At 40.3% G+C, this 20,806-nt stretch overlaps 1 protein-coding gene across 4 annotated transcripts in view; it reads right to left on the bottom strand.

The window, feature by feature from the left end:
- Nucleotides 1-20,806, bottom strand: part of LOC121371850 (receptor-type tyrosine-protein phosphatase O-like) — a 41,446-nt gene that overhangs the window by 16,193 nt on the left and 4,447 nt on the right. For 2 of the 4 annotated variants that reach the window (XR_005957835.1, XM_041498054.1), the window contains exons 4-10: nt 20,120-20,189; nt 15,464-15,554; nt 13,011-13,087; nt 10,341-10,475; nt 7,571-7,696; nt 6,152-6,303; nt 468-612 (exon numbers count right to left, since the gene is read on the bottom strand). Coding sequence is in view for 1 of the 4 variants with exons in the window: in XM_041498054.1 (XP_041353988.1) it covers nt 468-612; nt 6,152-6,303; nt 7,571-7,696; nt 10,341-10,475; nt 13,011-13,087; nt 15,464-15,554; nt 20,120-20,189 (796 nt within the window). In the remaining 3 variants the exon portion in view is untranslated. The remainder of the gene's footprint in view (nt 1-467; nt 613-6,151; nt 6,304-7,570; nt 7,697-10,340; nt 10,476-13,010; nt 13,088-15,463; nt 15,555-20,119; nt 20,190-20,806) is intronic. The other 2 variants (XR_005957837.1, XR_005957836.1) reach the window with 1 other exon arrangement.

Below are 20,806 nucleotides of genomic sequence, written 5' to 3'. Positions count from 1 at the left end.
AAACATAGTGATTATCAACATCAATATAAAAATTCAATAGTCAAATAAAAACAGTGTAAAGAACTGCAAAAATACAAATATCATAGATAGATAAAATTAAAATTTACAATAAAAGTCAGTATCACGTAGAAACTGGAATATAAGTTCTGGATGGATTTGAAAAGATTCCATCAGATTTCGTTGTCCAAATATATCTTTTCGAGTTTCTGTAAGATGCTTACACTCCACCAAAATGTGGCGCACCGTCAGAGTACACTGACAGTGCAAATAATAAACGAGTCTCTAATAAAGGCTCGCTTCCACCAAAGAGTTTTGCACGGTTCCTTTTTATTATTATTTCGATTTTGTTTCTTTGTATTTGTGGGGTTCTTTGTTTGTTTGTTTGTTTACTTTTGGGTTTGTTTTGGGGGTTTTGCAGAACGCATGACGATTTTGCTACACATACTATTATTGAAACCGGTTATTACCCATGTCTGTACCATGCCACCCCTGTCATGTCTCATCTGTAGCACAAAGCCAGACACACTGACTTCGTCATCCAAACCATGGGTTTTAACCCACTGCTGTAGGTAGTCCAGTGCGATGAACGTGCCCGTTCTTCCAAGTCCAGAACTGCAAAATAGTTTGGGATTGTATAATAACACCATGCATCAATTACCAGCTACTGAATTTCTAACAACTGAGCTATACCCCGCCTCCTCTAATCAATCTATAAAACTGCTGCGCAATCTCTGCCTACCAAACAGTAGTAACAGAAACCCGTTCTAATACAGCATTGTCTGATAAACAAAGTTTCACACATTAATCACTAATACACACACTACAGGAAGAAACTCGTCAACAACTACGTATTTAACTGGAACGTTATGAACTGGGGGGGGGGGGGGGGTTGCTGTCGGGCTTCTTTCTGTAGTGTGTGTATTAGTGATTAACGTGTGAAAAAGAACAGTTATTAGAGAGCTCGAAAATGATCGATATAAAGGTATTTAACGTCAAACATAGGATTTTGTTTTATTATAGCGGGAATCTTTAACTAACATTTGGTAGGCATTTCATTTCATTTCATGTTCGTGCTTATATCCAATTAAGGTTCAAGCATACTGTCCTAGGCACACACCTCAGGTATGTGGGCTGTCTTAATAGGACAGTGGGTTAGTTGTTTAGTGGTTAGTGAGAGAGGAGTAGTGGCTTTATACCTACCCATTGACCCTTAAGAACTCGCTCTGGGTTTGAGCCGGTACCGGGCTGCGAACCCTGTACCTACCAGCCTGTAGTCCGATGGCTTAATCACTGCGCCACCGAGGCCCTTTGGTATGCAGAGATTGCACAGAATTTATAGAGATTGATGTCCAAATGTCCGTCTAGCTCTCTTATCGTCAGAGTACTCGGGTTAGAGAGCGTTATAACTGTCCAAATGTCCGTCTAGCTCTCTTACCGTCAGAGTACTCGGGTTAGAGAGTGTTATAACTGTCCAAATGTCCGTCTAGCTCTCTTACCGTCAGAGTACTCGGGTTAGAGAGCGTTATAACTGTCCAAATGTCCGTCTAGCTCTCTTACCGTCAGAGTACTCGGGTTTGAGAGCGTTATAACTGTCCAAATGTCCGTCTAGCTCTCTTACCGTCAGAGTACTGGGTTTAGAGAGCGTTATAACTGTCCAAGTGTCCGTCTAGCTCTCTTACCGTCAGAGTACTCGGGTTAGAGAGCGTTATAACTGTCCAAATGTCCGGCTAGCTCTCTTACAGGTCAGAGTACTCGGGTTAGAGAGCGTTATAACTGTCCGTCTAGCTCTCTTACCGTCAGAGTACTCGGGTTAGAGAGCGTTATAACTGTCCAAATGTCCGTCTAGCTCTCTTACCGTCAGAGTACTCAGGTTAGAGAGCGTTATAACTGTCCAAATGTCCGTCTAGCTCTCTTACCGTCAGAGTACTCGGGCTAGAGGTTTTCCTGTTTGTCTGTTGTTGTTTTTTTCAAATATGTGGTTGTACTCATTTGACATTGCCTGAACTTATATATTGAATATATTTTCTCTGGGGAAGCACGACTCGACCCCAAAATAAACTTCACTCGTCACATTCTAGACCCCCGCCCACCTCTGCTAAAATTCCTGCACTCACACCAAATTTAGTGTTTGGAAAAAGAAACCAAAAATCTAACTTTTTTTCTATCTCTTGCCTTTAGTCTTTTTATTTAAATTTTACATGCTTTTTCATCATCCTGGTAGCCCTCGGTTGTGATTGGTGTAACAGAATTCACAAAAACAGTGACGCAATTACCATTAATACGATTTATTTGCGATTGTTTACATGCAGATAAACACGTTTGTTTGCCCTCCTATTCCGGTTTTGGCATACGCATGCGTATACTAACATTACGTCTGTTACTATGTTTAGCGCATTGCGTAATTTCTGACATGGGCTATTGCAAAACAGGGTAATGCCATTGAGACATAGATGAAAAAACAAACACTCACAGACACACTGTGTATTGCGATGCAAAACAAGAAATGTCTTTTTTTAAATTTTAAACTCTTAATTCTACAAAAGAAAACTGGTCTTACAATTATACTTAGAAACAGCAATGATGTTAAGTGTGGCGAAACGATTTCAACGATAGCTGTTTAAGTAGTTTATCATTTGCCAAAAATATACATTTTATAGGCATACAAACATATTTACAATAAAATAATACATTGTACACACTGCGGGGAATGGTGAGGTCTACAGGATAGACCTATTAAAAGTTATCACAGTCGATAGTAAAATACAGTAATGAAATAAATACATAAATAAAAACATACTCATAAATCAAGGTTGTCTGTTCTATGTGTGGTAGCAGTTATCAAGTATTTACACAGTTTAATTAACTCTCTTGAGTTATCGGTGGACAGTAGTTGTGTTAATTTCAGAGTTGATGGTTTATTATAATAATAAGTTTTAATATATTTATCTCTTATAGTAGAGTAGAACGGACAAACTAGAACAAAGTGATATTCGTCTTCTAGTACATTCATGTTGCAGAGATTACATATCCTATTGCTTCTATCGATATGATGGTATCTGCCCGTTTCTATGGAGAGAATATGTGTAGAAAGTCTAAATTTACTCAAAATACGTTTATATTTCAGGGCGATAGGTTTCTGAAGGTAAGGTTGTAGACAAAAATTATTAACAATGAATTTGTATAGGAGACACTTTGGAGAATTATTAAATACAGCAAACATACCCTGAATAAATTGATCTGTCATTCTCTGCTTGAATAATGATAAAAATGTTCTGCTATTTTCTACATTTTGATCGTACCATATATGGCCAAAACCATTAGTGAGAAGGAGGTCTCGTACTTGACTAACCCAGTTGATGGTACGTGGTTTTCTTATGCACTCGTCATAGAGGGCGGTATAACACTCTTTTAAAATAGTTATCTGTATTCAACAACTTTATCCAATATTTTACAATTCGTATATTCATACAGAGGTGATCGGCCTAATTCATAATACACTATCATATTAGTAGTGCTCCATTTCACGTCTAAAATACGTTTACAAAATTGCAAATGTAGAATCTCGTGGCTGTTTGCTTTGTTAAGAAATAGTTACTAGTTTTAGCAAATAAAGCAGCCATAGCTTTTCTACCTTGGTTGCATATTACCTTCTGAGAGGTGTTACATTTTCCATTTTAATGAAGACAGACCCCCAGGTAGTTAAAACTATCGACAATTTCTAAAGTTTGTTCGGATAGGTCCACTTTTCTTCAGTTTTCACATTTCCACCTTTTCTGAATACTATGATTTTACTTTTATTAATATTTGCTTTTAAATTCCACTCAATTAGGTAGTACTATAAAAGAAAGCAGTGTCCAGGCATCGCTCAAGCTAAATACTGTTCGGTGATGATAGATGGTGCAACAGACGGTTCAGTAACGGAGAATGAAGTGATGAATGTTCCATAAAGAAATATGGAATTCCACAAAATAAAATGTAAGGACTTGAGGATGGCCATGCCGATGATGTTGTCTGTACAATTAAAGACGCTGTGTCACAAATGGGTCGAGGTGAAGAAGATTTGAAAACTAAATTGGTTGGTGGCTGTGCTAAACATGGAGCCAAAAATGGAGTTGTAGAAAATAAGAGCTTCGAGAAAATTCCCCACATTTAATAAATTTTCACTCCATGGCTTAAATACTAGAACTTGCATTACTTCAGGTTCGAGCAGTTAATATGGAAGACGTGTCATTTCATCCCAAAGAACAAGAAGGAACTCTAAATGATGCTGATGAGTTGCAAACTAGGACAAACAGCCCAACACCAGTGAAGGGAACCAGGTGCACCCCCCCCCCCCCCACACACACACACATAACACTGATAGTCGTTCTTGAGGGGAAGACCGGCGAAATTTACCATCTGACTATGGTCACTGTGCATCAGAATGCACTCACATGGAAAGCCAATCAAGCCAATTCGTTGCATTCTACCATTTTCGTGCATTGTCGAGCCTCAGGATTCAGTCAATGATTCTAATTCTACCTACTGCAGTATCAGCAATTCAGGATTGTATGGACACCACCATCAGCGTGAAGGATGCACCTGTTTGTCGTGATTCTGAACTCTGTACATGTCAGGGCATTGAGCTGACGTAATGCAATGTGAAGACACATCATTATCACAAGCTATTGAAGAAAACCTGTTGATATAATTATAGAGTGATTGTATGAACTATCCAGCACATAATGATGCATTTGTTTATCATATGTTGACATTTTTATGACACAGCACGGACCATTTTCTTCTGTTGACTGCTTGAGACTTCAAATAAAGACTTCAAATAAAACAACACATGTTAATGATTAACATTATTTTAATTCTTTAAGTACACACACTTGGCGAGAAGCTGTCCCTAGTTGGCTAGTGTTATTTGTTTTAATTCTTTAAGTACACACACTTGGCGAGAAGCTGTCCCTAGTTGGCTAGTGTTATTTGTTTTAATTCTTTAAGTACACACACTTGGCGAGAAGCTGTTCCAAGTTGGCTAGTGTTATTTGTTTTAATTCGTTAAGTACACACACTTGGCGAGAAGCTGTCCCAAGTTGGCTAGTGTTATTTGTTTTAATTCGTTAAGTACACACAATTGGCGAGAAGCTGTCCCTAGTTGGCTAGTGTTATTTGTTTTAATTTAGAAGCCAAAGCTTTAAGCCCTGTACATGCATTATAAATATGTCTTTGTAGCTGTGTCTTTTTTATAAATACAGGAGACCAGCCACTAACCTGCAGAAAAAACCCTGTTTGTAAGTTTGTTTGTTTTGTGTGTGGGTTTTTTAAATATAACTATAAATACACAAGGCCAGCTACTAACCTGCAGTGCACAATGACCGGAGCTTGAGGTACAATATAACTATAAATACACAAGGCCAGCCACTAACCTGCAGTGCACAATGACCGGAGCTTTAGGTAAAATATAACTATAAATACACAAGGCCAGCCACTAACCTGCAGTGCACAATGACCGGAGCTTGAGGTACAATATAACTATAAATACACAAGGCCAGCCACTAACCTGCAGTGCACAATGACCGGAGCTTTAGGTAAAATATAACTATAAATACACAAGGCCAGCCACTAACCTGCAGTGCACAATGACCGGAGCTTGAGGTACAATATAACTATAAATACACAAGGCCAGCCACTAACCTGCAGTGCACAATGACCGGAGCTTTAGGTAAAATATAACTATAAATACACAAGGCCAGCCACTAACCTGCAGTTCACAATGACCGGAGCTTGAGGTACAATATAACTATAAATACACAAGGCCAGCCACTAACCTGCAGTGCACAATGACCGGAGCTTGAGGTACAATATAACTATAAATACACAAGGCCAGCCACTAACCTGCAGTGCACAATGACCGGAGCTTTAGGTACAATATAACTATAAATACACAAGGCCAGCCACTAACCTGCAGTGCACAATGACCGGAGCTTGAGGTACAATATAACTATAAATACACAAGGCCAGCCACTAACCTGCAGTGCACAATGACCGGAGCTTGAGGTACAATATAACTATAAATACACAAGGCCAGCCACTAACCTGCAGTGCACAATGACCGGAGCTTTAGGTAAAATATAACTATAAATACACAAGGCCAGCTACTAACCTGCAGTGCACAATGACCGGAGCTTGAGGAGACGTGTTGATCTGTATGCGGATTTTCTTAATAACGTCTATGAGGGTTTCCGTTGACATGTTGGCATCAAACTCCTCCCAGCCTGGCATGAAGTAAACATGAACTTGTCGCTCTTCTTGTCCCTCAAAACAAAGGCAAGGAATGCTTGTTTAACAGCGAATCAGTATATTGTAAACTATCGCTCATGACTACCAGCTGTTCTACATATAATGGTGCTACCGATAAAGCAGCAAGGGATTTTTTATAATAGCTTCCATGATGTAGTCTACTGGTGAGTCAGGGAGTACTGGGAATGTCGGAGAACGAGTCCATCGAGGGCGATCGATCCTGCGACCTACTGCGCCTCAGTAGCGTGCTTTACCACTGAACTACACCCCTACCCCTGACACACAGTGGTTACAGAACTGTCAATATCGTGGAGTAGTCAGGAAAGTTACAGGCTCCAAGGCATAATTTTTACAAACGTATGCTATGCTCAGCATTATCTCGAGGTATTTGATTCAATCCCTTAAAAGTGTGCGTGCGTGTGTGTGCGTGCGTGTATGTGTGTGAATTTCCAAGGTGTTTTGATAAGACGGTTTTTAAAATAATTACTAAAAAGGCTTGTTTAATCTCAGCGTAGCTTAGCGTTGATTGGAGACAAGAGGAGACAAGATGACGCTAGGCTACTGTTGCACGGCGGAGCATCTGCTGTGTGTATATATAATGGAACCTAGTTTATCCAGACCGCACCTTTTCCAAAATATGTCCGGATTAATGAATTTTCGTAGTATTGAATCGTACCTGACGAGTTATTTCCCAAACCAATAAAAACGAAGCAAGAAATGAGGATTTATATGACAGGCAGACAAATATAACATTTTTATATTCCTAAAAACTTATGATATATACAATTAAACAAATTCAAAGGTATGAGACCTTTTCCCGCCATTTTGGTGTTGATTCCCAATGTTTAGCTATTTCGGAGCAAGTTAAACTGTTGTTTGTATTCTAATTAAATTAAATAATCTGTTATGAGAAATTACGTCCGACCAAATGAAGCAAATCGTCTTTATTTTTAACACTTTGTTTTGGGTAATGACCGTCCAGTTCACGAAGATCAGGGTTTGTGCCAGAGGGTACGGAGGGTAAAACGATATACTCTAAAATCATGGAAATTCATGGATACTTTTAAAAATAATTTTTACATAGATGATGGTGAAGGAACTGCTTTTTAAAATTTGTGAAGTGCACTGTCCAGTTTCAAAACGTTTTAAATCCATAACAACCAAGTATGGACACGTTACGTTTGTGTTGCATTGGCATTTTAAAAATCAACCTATATTCACATATTAAAGGTTGCTGTATGAGGAATTAAATCACCTATGTAGATAGTACTATATTAGTTACCTTTTTCATAGTGAATATCCGGGTAATATATTTGTTCACTTGACCTGCATATGTCATTTTAACAGCTATTTTGCCATATTCCATTGTATCTCCTACATATCGTGGCCAGTATCGGAACACCTTTTGCTGAAACAAAGCAAAAGAACAGTTAGTAATGTGACCGTCATTGACAATTCATAACTGTTAGGCATAAAATCAATTTGCAGTTCCACAAACCCCAGAACGACCAAAAAGCACGATGGATTTAGCAAAACGGATGATTTAAAGGGACATTCCCGAGTTTGCTGCATTGTAAGATGTTTCCGACTAATAAAATATTTCTACGATTAAACTTACATATTAAATATATTTTCTTGTTTAGAATATCAGTGTCTGTATATTCAATGTGTTTCTGGTCGTCTTGATATTTGTAAGAAACCCAAACTGGATTCTGTCTTCAAATAATTTCGTACGTACGAACAAAAATATATTTTAGGAAATAAAATGAAATTTAACCTAGTACAAATATTAGAACGATCAGAAACACATTTAATATACAGCAACTAATATTTTATGCAGAAAAATATATTTGATATGTAATTACAATCGTTAAAACGTCTCTGGGGTTTTTTTTGGGTTTTTTTTGTGTAGGCTATGTCTGCTCTACCTAGACAGATCCGTCCCTAGAATAGTGCCCTTTGAAAACGTCAAGGGCAAATTACAAAGAAATATATGATATGCATACTTATATACGAAGCAAACTTGATTCTATGGCTTTTTTCCGGGTCCACCTTCCCGTTCTCCCGCCCCCGGTCAACGCTAAAATTCACGATTTAGTTATTGAAATCTAAGAGTAACGGGTTTGAAATCTTCTAAATAATAATGTTTGGGTTATAAAACTCCAAAAGAGGAAGTGATCACTGTCTAAAAATGGGTAAGTTTGCTATCAAGATGCCAAGGGGAAAAATACACATTCTTGGGTTATAATACTATGCAAAATAATGCTTAAAATAGTTTTAAAATTATTGTTTAAAAATGGCTAATTTTACGATTCAGATGCCAAGAACAAGCGTTTAAAGCCATCCAGTTTTAAAAATCTCACCGGGAGAGCATACCCCGGACCCCCCTACATATCTCGTGCCCACCCCACTTCATATAAAAAAAATGCTTTGACGGGCTTCAAATCTCATATAATAATCTTTATTAATGCAGCTAGAGCTGCAGATAACCGCAGCTTGTCATTTAGTGTACACTTCCGTTCGTACTGTGATATATACTGTAACTGCAAATATTGAATGAATGTTTAACGACACCCAGCATAAAAATACACATCGGCTATTGGGTGTCACAAATGGTAAGTATATGAAAATATTATTTATATATATTTATGTAAAAACACAGTGTAAGGAGCTGTGGGTGAGAAGTATAATGCAATACATAAAATCAAGGTAAGTACATTTTAAAACTTTGTATAGAAGTCAAAGTGTTTTAAAAACTTTACAATTAATTCTGGATGGAATTTAAAAGATTCCAAAACATTTCTGTTGCCAAATGTATCATTTCTCGTCGGCTTGAGATGATCACACTCCACCAAAATATCGCGCACAGTCAGTGTACACTGACAATGTTCACACTGAGGGGGAGGGTCCTTCTTTAAAATAAATGAATGCGTCAAATATGTATGGCCGATGCGGGCACGGCACAAGACTACTTTATCCTTCCTGCATCGCCTGTAGGATGACTGCCACTCCCCCAGGACTGCCTTGACAGAATGAAGCTTGTTCGCAACCGCACCGTCCCAATCGTCTTGCCAAGTCGAAAAGATATATTGGTTAATATGAAATTTAAAATCACTGTAGGGGGCACCAACATGGACACGGGGCAAGTTCAAAGCAGACTTGGCAGCAACATCTGCCTTTTCGTTACACTTAATGCCAACATGGCTGGGTACCCACAAAAAATAACATGTTTATTGGCAATTGATAAAAAGACACACTTTCTATCACCATCCCAACTAAGGGATGCTCCAATTTCATGTACTGTAAAGCATGGAGACACGAAAGTGAGTCTGTAAAAATAATATATTTGGATGCACATGAATCCTTAATCTGTTCCAGGGCTTTAATGATTGCCCAGGTTTCAGCAGTAAAGGTTGATGCTGAATCGGGCAGTCTCATGGAAATTATTGCGTCTGTATGTCAAAGGCCGATTAAGATTAATAAATCAATGTGCTCTTAGAGGTGTAGTTATACAAAACAAACCTCTCTCTCTCTCTCTCTCTCTCTCTCTCTCTCTCTCTCTCTCTCTCTCTCTCTCTCTCTCTCTCTCTCTCTCAAGGACCGGAGACGTGATACTGGAAAGACGTATCTTCTCACAGACGTGTACATGCATCTGAGGTACCTACGTACAGTCATTTCACGAGGACATATTCATTTAGTGGGCTAAAAAGGGCAAACATACACAATGATGTCGTTTAAAGGGTCTGTTTCTATGACTCTCAGTTGTTACATTTAAGGGTTGTCTATTATTTCTTTTATATTAAACAGGGCATGAACAAACAAAACAAATAAAACACCATTCGCGTATCGGCGAATGATTTCTTTTTAAATTCTCGCCAATGAATGTAAAAGAAACAGACAATCCTTACAATTAAATAACACTAAACGTTTCTGTCAGCTTCAAACACCTATGTATATTACTAAAAACGTTATTAATAAAACAATCATATTAATATTAAATTATTAGACTGGTGTAAAGAGAACGCACACACAGATATAGGTTTTATTCTGACCTTCTGTTTCTCTTGAATACCAGAGAGCATCACAATGACTTTGGAATCATGTTCCCAAACCATCCTCCAGAAATCGTTCAACGTATTCTTCAACGGTCCTTGGGTAGCGATATATTCATGTTTGTGATTGAACCCCTGGATAAACAGCAATGTATTATAATAGTAAATAACGAGTTTACATAATAGATCGTGATGGGGATTCTCTATTAAGGTAGCCTCTAATGTGGTCTGACATTAAAACATTGATGGATACAGGCCAATGTCTGTGTATGAAGATATCCACATCTGACAATAATATATACTACTCAAAAGAATTTAAGGGTCAGACGATATTTTCGACATTATTTTCTGAATGTCAATTATATTAGCTAGACCATAATGTCACGCATGGTATTGTTCCATTTTGACGAAAGTGGGTCTAAGCAACCCATAAATGAATTAAAATCCACTGTCATTGACACTGTCGACTAGTTCTAATGGCGAAAACATGCTTACATTTCCATGTCAATTAGGGCGAAAGCGAAAGGTCTGCTAAGTGCCCATAACTTGCTTTTTCACAAAGCACTTCATTTGCACGCTTTGCACGTGTATTTCATGTTCCCAATGCTACATTTCCGTGTATAATTGGAGCTTGCGTTCGTGTACGGTGCACACGCCAAATTCGACAATGGTACGACTTCAACTGACTATCGAAGATCGAGGAAGGGCTATTGCTTGGATTCAGGATGGCAATACGCAAAGAAATGTTGCTCTGAGACTTGGTGTCAGTCAAAGTGTCGTTGGCCGGCTGTGGCAACGGTACCAAGCAACGAATTCTGTTCGAAATCGTCCACGTTCGGGAAGACCCCGAAGCACTACAAATAGAGAGGACCGCTACATCACCAATATGGCTCTACGTCAACGCACAACCACTGCACGCCGATTACGTGACAATCTGCGGACTGCGACTGGAACTCGAGTGTCTGATCAAACCATACGCAATCGTCTGAGAGCCAATAATCTACGCTGCCGTCGCCAGGCTGTTCGACCACCACTCCTACCACGTCACAGAACGGCCAGACGTCACTGGTGCACGCTTCATCTGCGGTGGCAACGTGTTCAGTGGGGTCGAGTGATGTTCACTGATGAGTCCAGGTTTAGTCTCCAGTTCAACGACGGTCGGGTTCGTGTCTACAGACGTCCTGGGGAGCGCTTCGCTGACGTTAACATTAGACAACGTCAACGGTTCGGCGGTGACAGCGTCATGGTGTGGGGCGGCATCTCTATCCACCACAGGACCCACCTCTATGTGGTGGATGGCAATCTGAATTGAATCCGCTATCTGAATGAGATTATCCGGCCGTTGGTTCTCCCTGGCCTTCAGCAGATTGGCGGCGGGGCAGTTCTGCAGGATGACAATGCCAGACCCCACCGCGCCAGGGTGGTAACGGACTTTCTCAGACAACAAGGTATCGCCAGGATGGATTGGCCAGCATATTCGCCTGACTTGGCCCCAATAGAGAACGCCTGGGACGAATTAGGCAGGAGAGTTCGGGATAACCATGCCCCTCCGGCCAACCTTCATGACCTGGGTCAACTTCTTATGGCAGAGTGGCAGGCCATTCCCCAAGAGTTCTTCAGACGTCTGATCAACAGCATGAGGCAACGATGTGTCGAGTGTATTCGCGCCAGGGGTGGATTCACACACTATTAAACGAATGTTCTAATGTGTAAAATCCATGTTTGACAACCTTCAACTTTGACAGCATGTTATGTGACTTTCTTGTATACAGTGACGTTTATTTGTGGGTTTTTTGTAAATATGGAACAATAAATAAAACATTTGGTGTGTTTACATCATCAATCTAATACACTCTGAAACTTATTTGGTTATAAATTTTGGACCCTTAAATTCTTTTGAGTAGTATATATTTGTCCAGTTAAAGAATCGCCTAGGATGTATTATTCACATTTATCCTGCAATCACTGTATACATTGACAAAATATGATGACTAGATAAATATCTTTATTATATAGATAGTAATGAACTATATAGATCTACAGAAACCATAAGTGATATTCAGTGAAGTCATATTTTCACTTTATTTTAGTTACAGTGAAAATATAAAAATCATATTTATATTTTTGTGAACAAGTTCATGATTCAATTATCTCCCTTGTAACGCATTACGATCTGATTATTGAGGTCAGTGTTTCATCGTTTTTACATTTCTGATTACCAACGCAGCTGATCGTATTTGCACAATAAAAATAATGAATCTAAACAACAGTACCTATAAAAATGGTGGGTTTGGAAAGAAGAAATGTGCTCCCACTTTTCTTTGTTTATATATATTTATATTTATATACATGTGTGCATGGGCGTATGGGGACTCTTTGATTTAGGGGGGCTGGAGGGGTTGATTTGCCCGAAATTTTACCCAGATAAAATTTGCTCGAATTTTCCCCACTGTTTTTCCCACTGTTTTGCCCGAATTGGGGGGGGGGGGGGGGGGTAATTGCCCCCTGCCCCCCAATGCCGACCTCTCTCATTCACCACTAACCCACTCTCTTCTTAGGACAGACAGCTCAGATAGCTGATGTGTGTCCAGGACAGCGTGCTTGAATTTAATTGGATATAAGCATGGAACTAAGTACAGATGAAATGTAATGCAACTAAGCTGAACTCACGTCGATGTAGTTGGCGTTTATATAGTTCTTGGTATCATCACGTTCATTCATGGGAGTCTTCACTCGAGTTCTGTCGACTGAAAGACAAGACAATTAACACAAACATCACACGAACGATATCTGGAAGTTGGTAGGAGCACAATATCTAGTGGACGTGGCACAGTCTAGTTGGGGGTGGGGGGTGGGGGTGGGGTAGGAGCGCAATCTCTAGTGGATGTGTTATACTTCAGCCTTATGGCAGAAAACCGTACATTTTCGTTCTCATGGGGAGGGGGTGCCTTCATCGCAAATAGTCATTTGAGATGACTTAAACACAAATGACTACTATAAAATTCAAAGCAAATATTATAATAATTAAAAACCGATACCAATAAACATCCTAAATAGCCATTGTAGATAAATTTGAGAAACGATTATAATACGACCCTCCGCCTGTTACCGACCCCGGTCGGAATGCTGGTGCTCTCTTGCATCTGTCAGTGCAGGCAATCCCCCTTCCAACACACCTCACCCCTTTCCTGTCCTGGACGGAGGAGCCAGTCAAGGCCGGCACCTGTGCCCAGGACAGGCGTGCGCTACGTTATAGTATGTGTTTTTCTATATATATATATATATATATATATATATATATATATATATATATATACTCTTCAAAAGAAGAAACGCAAAACCACATTGTCGTAACATTTGGAGAATTGATTTAATTATTGAATGGTGAGTCCGATAACTACCAAATGTTGCAGGATTGTTCACAATTCACTCTAGTCCATTGTGAGTAAGTGATAGGACACACCACCAAGGTCAAGGTCATCTGGAGTCAATACCGGGTGTGGCCTCCGCGTGTGTTTACAACTGCCTGGCACCGCCTGCCCATTGAAGCAACCAGAGTACGGATGACGTCCCGGGGGATGGTGGCCCACTCGGCCTGCAAGGCTGCTGCCAGCTCGGGCAGGGTCTGGGGCTGTGGTTGTCGCTGTCGGAGGCGTCGGTCCAACTCGTCCCATAGATGCTCAATTGGGTTCAAATCCGGTGATATCGATGGCCAAGGAAGGACATTAATGTTGTTGTTCTGTAGGAAAGCCGTTGTGAGACGTGCTGTGTGAGGCCTGGCGTTGTCATGTTGGAACACTGCGTTGGCATGTTGGAACACTGCGTTGGCGTTGGCCATAACTGGAACGATGTGTGGCCGGAGGATCTGGTCAATGTAGCCCTGTGCATTCAGGTTGCCCTGCACGTGGACCAGGTCAGTTCTGCCAGTGTGTGAGATGGCTGCCCACACCATGACACTACCCCCGCCGAATCTGTCCACTTCCTGCACGCAGTTTGCCGCATAACGTTCACCACGACCACGATGCTCATGACGTCGGAGCAGAAATCGGGACTCGTCACTGAACCACACCTGTCTCCATCGCAGTTGAGGCCATTGTCGATGAATCTGGCACCACTGCAGTCGGAGTCGACGGTATTGTGGTGTTAAGATGACACCTCGAACTGGACGTCTGGCACGAATTCCTACCTCACGTAGGCGGTTCCGTACGGTCTGGTCGGATATCCTGCGCAAACCTGGTATTGCTGCGGCTGTGGAGGTGGCAGTAGTCAATCGTTCCCGAAGGTGGCGTACCCGGATGTAGCGGTCCTGCCCGGGGGTAGTGACCCGTGGTCGACCGGATCTAGGGAGGTCACGTGTTGATCCATGTTGCTGGTAACGGTCCCAGTCTGGAGATGGTGCTTGGGGACACATGGAATGCCCTGGCAACGGCCGTTCTGGATTCGCCTGCGTCTAGTCGGCCGATGGCATTGTTTCTCTGCGGTTCACTGAGACGTGGCATGTCCTGGATTGTCAACTGTCGGCCAGATACAGAGGCCAGGCAAGCGAACACCCTGCACTTTTATACTGTCGGTGTTCATGTTGCACGTGCAGACAACGCACGTGCAGTGGTGACATGGTTTGCACGTGGCTGCGTTTTTGCGAATATTCACATTTTGGAACTTTATTGTACAGTAGCTGCGTTTTATCGAATGTAACCGTGGGAATGTGTTTGGGACATGCAATGACCTTATATTCACAAAGCATGAACCGGTAGGAAACATAAAATCGGAGTTATAACCCATTTGTACCCTTTTGCGTTTCTTTTTTTGAAGAGTATATATAATGTGTGTTACTATATATAAATAGTGGCACACATTATAACGTATTCTACCATAACTATGCTGCACACTATTCTGCTGGCTTCCTGCCTAAAATTAGATGTGCTAAATTTACGATAACCACCTCTGCTTTAATTAGACATCGGTAACTCGTCGTTTAGAAGCAAACATGACAGCTGAAGTAAACGTAGCGCGAGTGACCTCTAATCCTGCCCTCATAACATGGCACCCTGCATCACTTGAACCCGCAGTTACCTAAGCGTTGCCCTGGACAAAGAACCAACAGTCAGGATTTCAGTACATACATGCATAGATCTTATTATATCTGTTCTTCTTTACATTATGGGGCATTTGTGAAACATCATGGGGATAGTCTGGACTCAATGATTGAAGTTCCTATGGGAAAAAAGAAGACATTTTGCTTTAACGACAGCTCGGTACACTTTAAAATTACAACTCTTTGTTATCTAACACCTGGTTACTGTCATATTTAAAGCGATGCCACGCGATACGAGAATAGCTACGGGAACAGCGATTGTAACAACACTATCATTACGATTTCATCGACTGTTGTGCGATCGGCTATTCTCGTACGAGGCAGTCATTTAGTGTGACGTCACTTTTAGTCGAGAGACAAAACAAGCAATCTTGCTGTCGCCAGTTAGACTACGAAGCGTGCAGCTTGACCAGTTTTCTATACATTTCCCCATAATAGACACTCATAACGTGCAACAAGAGCTGTTAAACCGGCCTCGGTGGCATCGTGGTTAGGCCATCGGTCTACAGGCTGGTAGGTACTGGGTTCGGATCCTAGTCGAGGCATGGGATTGTTAATCCAGATACCGACTCCAAACCCTGAGTGAGTGCTCCGTAAGGCTCAATGGGTAGGTGTAAACCACTTGCACCGACCAGTGATCCATAACTGGTTCAACAAAGGTCATGGTTTGTGCTATCCTGCCTGTGGGAAGCGCAAATAAAAGATATCTTGCTGCTAATCGGAAAGAGTAGCCCATGTAGTGGCGACAGCGGGTTTCCTCTCAAAATATGTGTGGTCCTTAACCATATGTCTGACACCATATAACCGTAAATAAAATGTGTTGAGTGCGTCGTTACATAAAACATTTCTTTCTTTCTTTCTTTGCTAAAGATAATTGCTAAATGCATAAGACATGAGAGTTGTCTCCCGTATTTTCACGTGAAGGTCGTATGGCCTAAAATGTTTTTCATCGAACGCTGAGTTTCATAAAAGGTATTTGGTATATATTAGATGTATTTTTACACAAATAGTTAGTATCCTTCTTAGAAAATGACCAAATCATCATCTAACTGACAATTATCAGCTACCTTTGTGGCTTACAACTGCCTCTTACCAATTGTAAATTGTCACCGTAATTTATGACGATAGTATCATGGATGGACCAGTTTTGGTGAGCATAAGCATTTATAAACACACAGTTATTATTCAAATACGTACCTTTTATTAGTATTTCTACACTTCACATGAGCACTAAACTAGCCGCTAAGTAGCTAAGTTTACTACACGGACGTAAAAAAAAACCTATAGTATCCATCAGCAATAAATACTGTTACCTAGTTAACTGTTTTGGTGGGTGATACGTTTAGTGGTATAGCTTACAGCAAAAACTTTCCAACACAAACCTTTCAGTGTTTTATCAAAACATGTACGTTGTTCAACAAAACATTTACTTATAATAATTTATAAAAAAAATATTTTAAATATTTTAAGGCAAATTACAAAATGGAGTCCTCGAGTCCTCTAAAATTTGAATAAAGTCAATGAGTGTTAAAAGCAGATATTTTTTAGGAATAAATATTGTAATGGCAATGTCTATACTTCATTTGAAGCCCATCACAGCCCACGTAACCCGGTCCATAGCACGTGCACAGCACCATTCAGGCAAAAGTGGCTTTGCACGTGCCACTGGTCACGTGACTACAATAGTGTTTTCATCGTTACTTGCTCACGGTAGTCTGATACAACGAAAAAACCCCACATTAAAACGATATTTGTTACGGCATGTTTCGATGCAACGCCTCACTAATGTGCAGCGTGGACGTGTCGTCGGCATGTTGCATGCGGCAACGTCAGTAGCTGACGTTGCAAGGGCGTTGGGTTGCAGTCGACGGGCACTTTATGATCTGCGGACACGAGTACAACACACGGGCACCACAGCTGATCGCCCCCGACCGGGTAGACCACGTGTGACGTCACAGGCAGATGACCGTCATATTGTGTTAGTGACTTCCGCAACCGTTTCATGACAGCTACAGCAACCGGTAATGAACTTTTTAGACGTCGAGTGTCCGCGCAAACGATCCGAAATCGGCTGCGAACCGCTCACCTCTACGAATGGACATCATACAATTAAAAAAACTTATTTAACACGTTCTTCTGTCATATTTGCTAATTAGCCAAGATAAAACGGTTGTGAAGTTTTTAATTTGACTCAGTATATATAAATATATGCAGAAAGATATTTATGGTAAAACATATAAGGACCATATATCTTTGGCAAGTATCTGTAAAGAGAGTTTTACCAGCAGACGCCGTAACAATCATGAGACTTCAATAACCAGATACCGGTACAGATGAGAACAAACAGAAATAGTTTTTAAAATTAAGTTTCTTCAAATTACAGTCTTTGGAAATCATAGAAAAAAGGTATTTAGAAATGTGCCGTGTTTATGAGTGAGTAAAGTTCAATCTTGCTTTCTTTGCTCGTTTTAATTTTATTTTTGCGAACATTTGTGTGATTATGACAAACATTTATTTACTTTTCCCACGTAAAAGTCAAATTCGTAAAAAAAATATTCAAATGGTACGTACTGCTGCGCACAAACGACGCAACCACGAAACAGGAACTCGCCGAAACAGGGCAACGGACGATAAGCTACGTTAGAACGGGCTGGCGATGTTAAGAGAAAAAAAAAGGTTGCGATAGTAGGTATTTAGTAGTTCTAAGATTGCTTCGTGGAACGGGCCCAGGCACGTAGCCAGCATTTCGAGTTGGAGGATAGGATTAGGTATATGCCAGGGCCTTTTGGATATGAAGTTACTTCAGGGCTCGAAACGCCTGAACTTTGGGGCTCCAAGGGCATGCCTCCCCGAAACATTTTAAATCTCTGAATGCCTAAAACGCGTTTTCCTGGCATGTGGAACTTACACATTTATATTTTAAAACAACGATTTTCGACTATTTTGAAGATTGTACTTTTGTTATTAAGGTTATTAAAATAATAATAATAATAATAATAATAATAATAAAAAATCAAGATAATGAAATTCTAGCACCCAACAGGAGTTAAAGGTATTGGTACGGGATATTTGTTAATATGTTCGGCAATTGCTTATTATAACCTTAGTAACAGAAAAGGTGCATGTACCTCAGAACTATGATAAGTTACTTTAATAATAAACATATTTATGAAAAAACGAAAAATGGTATCCTCACTAATCACTGCCAACACATGTAGACCCTGTTATGAGTATAGGTGTAGTCCTCAAAAGTGTTCAGCAAAAGGTATTGCATCCCATTTCATTTTTGTCACTGATGCGCCATATCATTAAAATGGCATCTGCATGTTGGCCATAAATCATTTTGAAATACTTGGAAATTAACTTCAAGAAAGTACACATTTTCTAATTGGCCTTAATCCTACGGGGCATTTGCAAATTCAAGAACACCAAAACCAACCCTCTCCCGCTACTAGAGATATATACCATATATACCGTTCGATATCGGTATTATGTCAATACCGATTTACCGAACCGAGCAAATTTCAAAATACCGAAATTTCGGTATTGAAAAATATTTCCCGGAAAGCACTAATAATATATCTGATGAACGCAAAATGGGTTGGTATAAATCAGACAAGAGCCTTGTGTATGGAATTTAATTGAAGTTAGATAAAATTAGCGGGTGCGCCTTAACACAGGCATGCATTTAAAGCCGAGTGTACCGAAAATAGCGCTCGATATCGGTATTGTGTCAATACCGAATACCGTACCGATACCGAGGTAAATCATCCAAAAATATCGATATCAATACGGAACCTCAAATTTCAATAGCGCCCAGCTCTACCCGCTACTGGCCCTGGTTGGGCTGCTTGTGCTCCCTTGCACATGCCAGCGTGGGCGAATCTCTCTCCCCCCCCACCCCCCCCTCTACCCCCCCCCCCCCCCCCCCCCCCCCCCCACCCCTCCCCCGTCCTGGACGGAGGAGCCGGGAAAGTCGTGGGACATTGGTTGGGTGAGTAACATTGAACAGGTCTGTCGGAGGTTGAATACTAAACGACGGATATAGCCGTCAATAAAAATGTCTGGAGTAGACTTTGTTATTCACGATATACAAAAAAAAAGAGAGAAGAAAACAAGAAGAAAAGATAAGGAGAAGTACAATCGCTACACGATTTGTCACCCACGCTTTGGTAACACATGGTGGCGGGTTAACAAATAGGTCTGTTTACAAGATGAACAAGGGGGGAATTTATGACGAATACCCAAGAAGAAGCTATAGAAACATACAATATAACATAAACGATGGTCATTACAATTGTAACTCACCCGAACGTACACGGTGAACAAGGCAAACATTCCACAAGACGCTATAGAAACGTACAATATAACATAAACGATGGTCATTACAATTGTAACTCACCCGAACGTACACGGTGAACAAGGCAAACATTCCACAAGACGCTATAGAAACATACAATATAACATAAACGATGGTCATTACAATTGTAACTCACCCGAACGTACACGGTGAACAAGGCAAACATTCCACAAGACGCTATAGAAACGTACAATATAACATAAACGATGGTCATTACAATTGTAACTCACCCGAACGTACACGGTGAACAAGGCAAACATTCCACAAGACGCTATAGAAACGTACAATATAACATAAACAAAGGTCATTATAAGTGTAACTCACTTCAAAAGTCTTCTTCCAGAAAGGGTCTGCGACTTTAGCGATCCAGTTCTTAAAATCACGCATTTTAACACTGCAAGAAACGACACCAGATTTTGAATCAAGATTAATGTATTGCACACATACATACATGGAATGAATGAATAGATGTTTAACGACACTGTCAAACTATGGTAAATGCAAATCTAAAGTGATGATCAACATCAATAATAAAAATTCAACAGTTAAACAAAAACACAGTGTAAAGAACCGTTCAAAAACACAAATATCACAAACAGATACTGACTTTTACTCAATTTGTGCTGTATTGGCCATTCTCAAAGAGAATGTTACACCCCTGCACCACGGTGAGGTTACAGCACGCGCAGGGCATACATACAAACCACCATATTTATTATATAGCATTTAGTGAAATATCTTAAAATATCAGTGAAATAAAAGTGTTATTAGTCACCACATTTTAGAGTGAACGTTTCACTATTTCACTCTAAAATGTGTTATTGTCACTGCAGAAAGTGTTATCTTCACTGTAAGAAAGCTGGAACTATTTTACTGCTGGGATTTTAAAAATAAAGGTAAATTGTCAAACGTTGTATAATAAATAGAAAATTTCATGTTTTTCGTCAAATATGATTTATATCTCATCTCGTGATAGTTTGCAATCATATCACACTCGTCGCGCAAGCGCGA

This window comes from Gigantopelta aegis, chromosome 4, assembly GCF_016097555.1.
Source record: "Gigantopelta aegis isolate Gae_Host chromosome 4, Gae_host_genome, whole genome shotgun sequence".
Lineage (NCBI taxonomy): Eukaryota > Metazoa > Mollusca > Gastropoda > Neomphalida > Peltospiridae > Gigantopelta > Gigantopelta aegis.
This window is presented reverse-complemented; position numbering and strand designations above follow the sequence as displayed.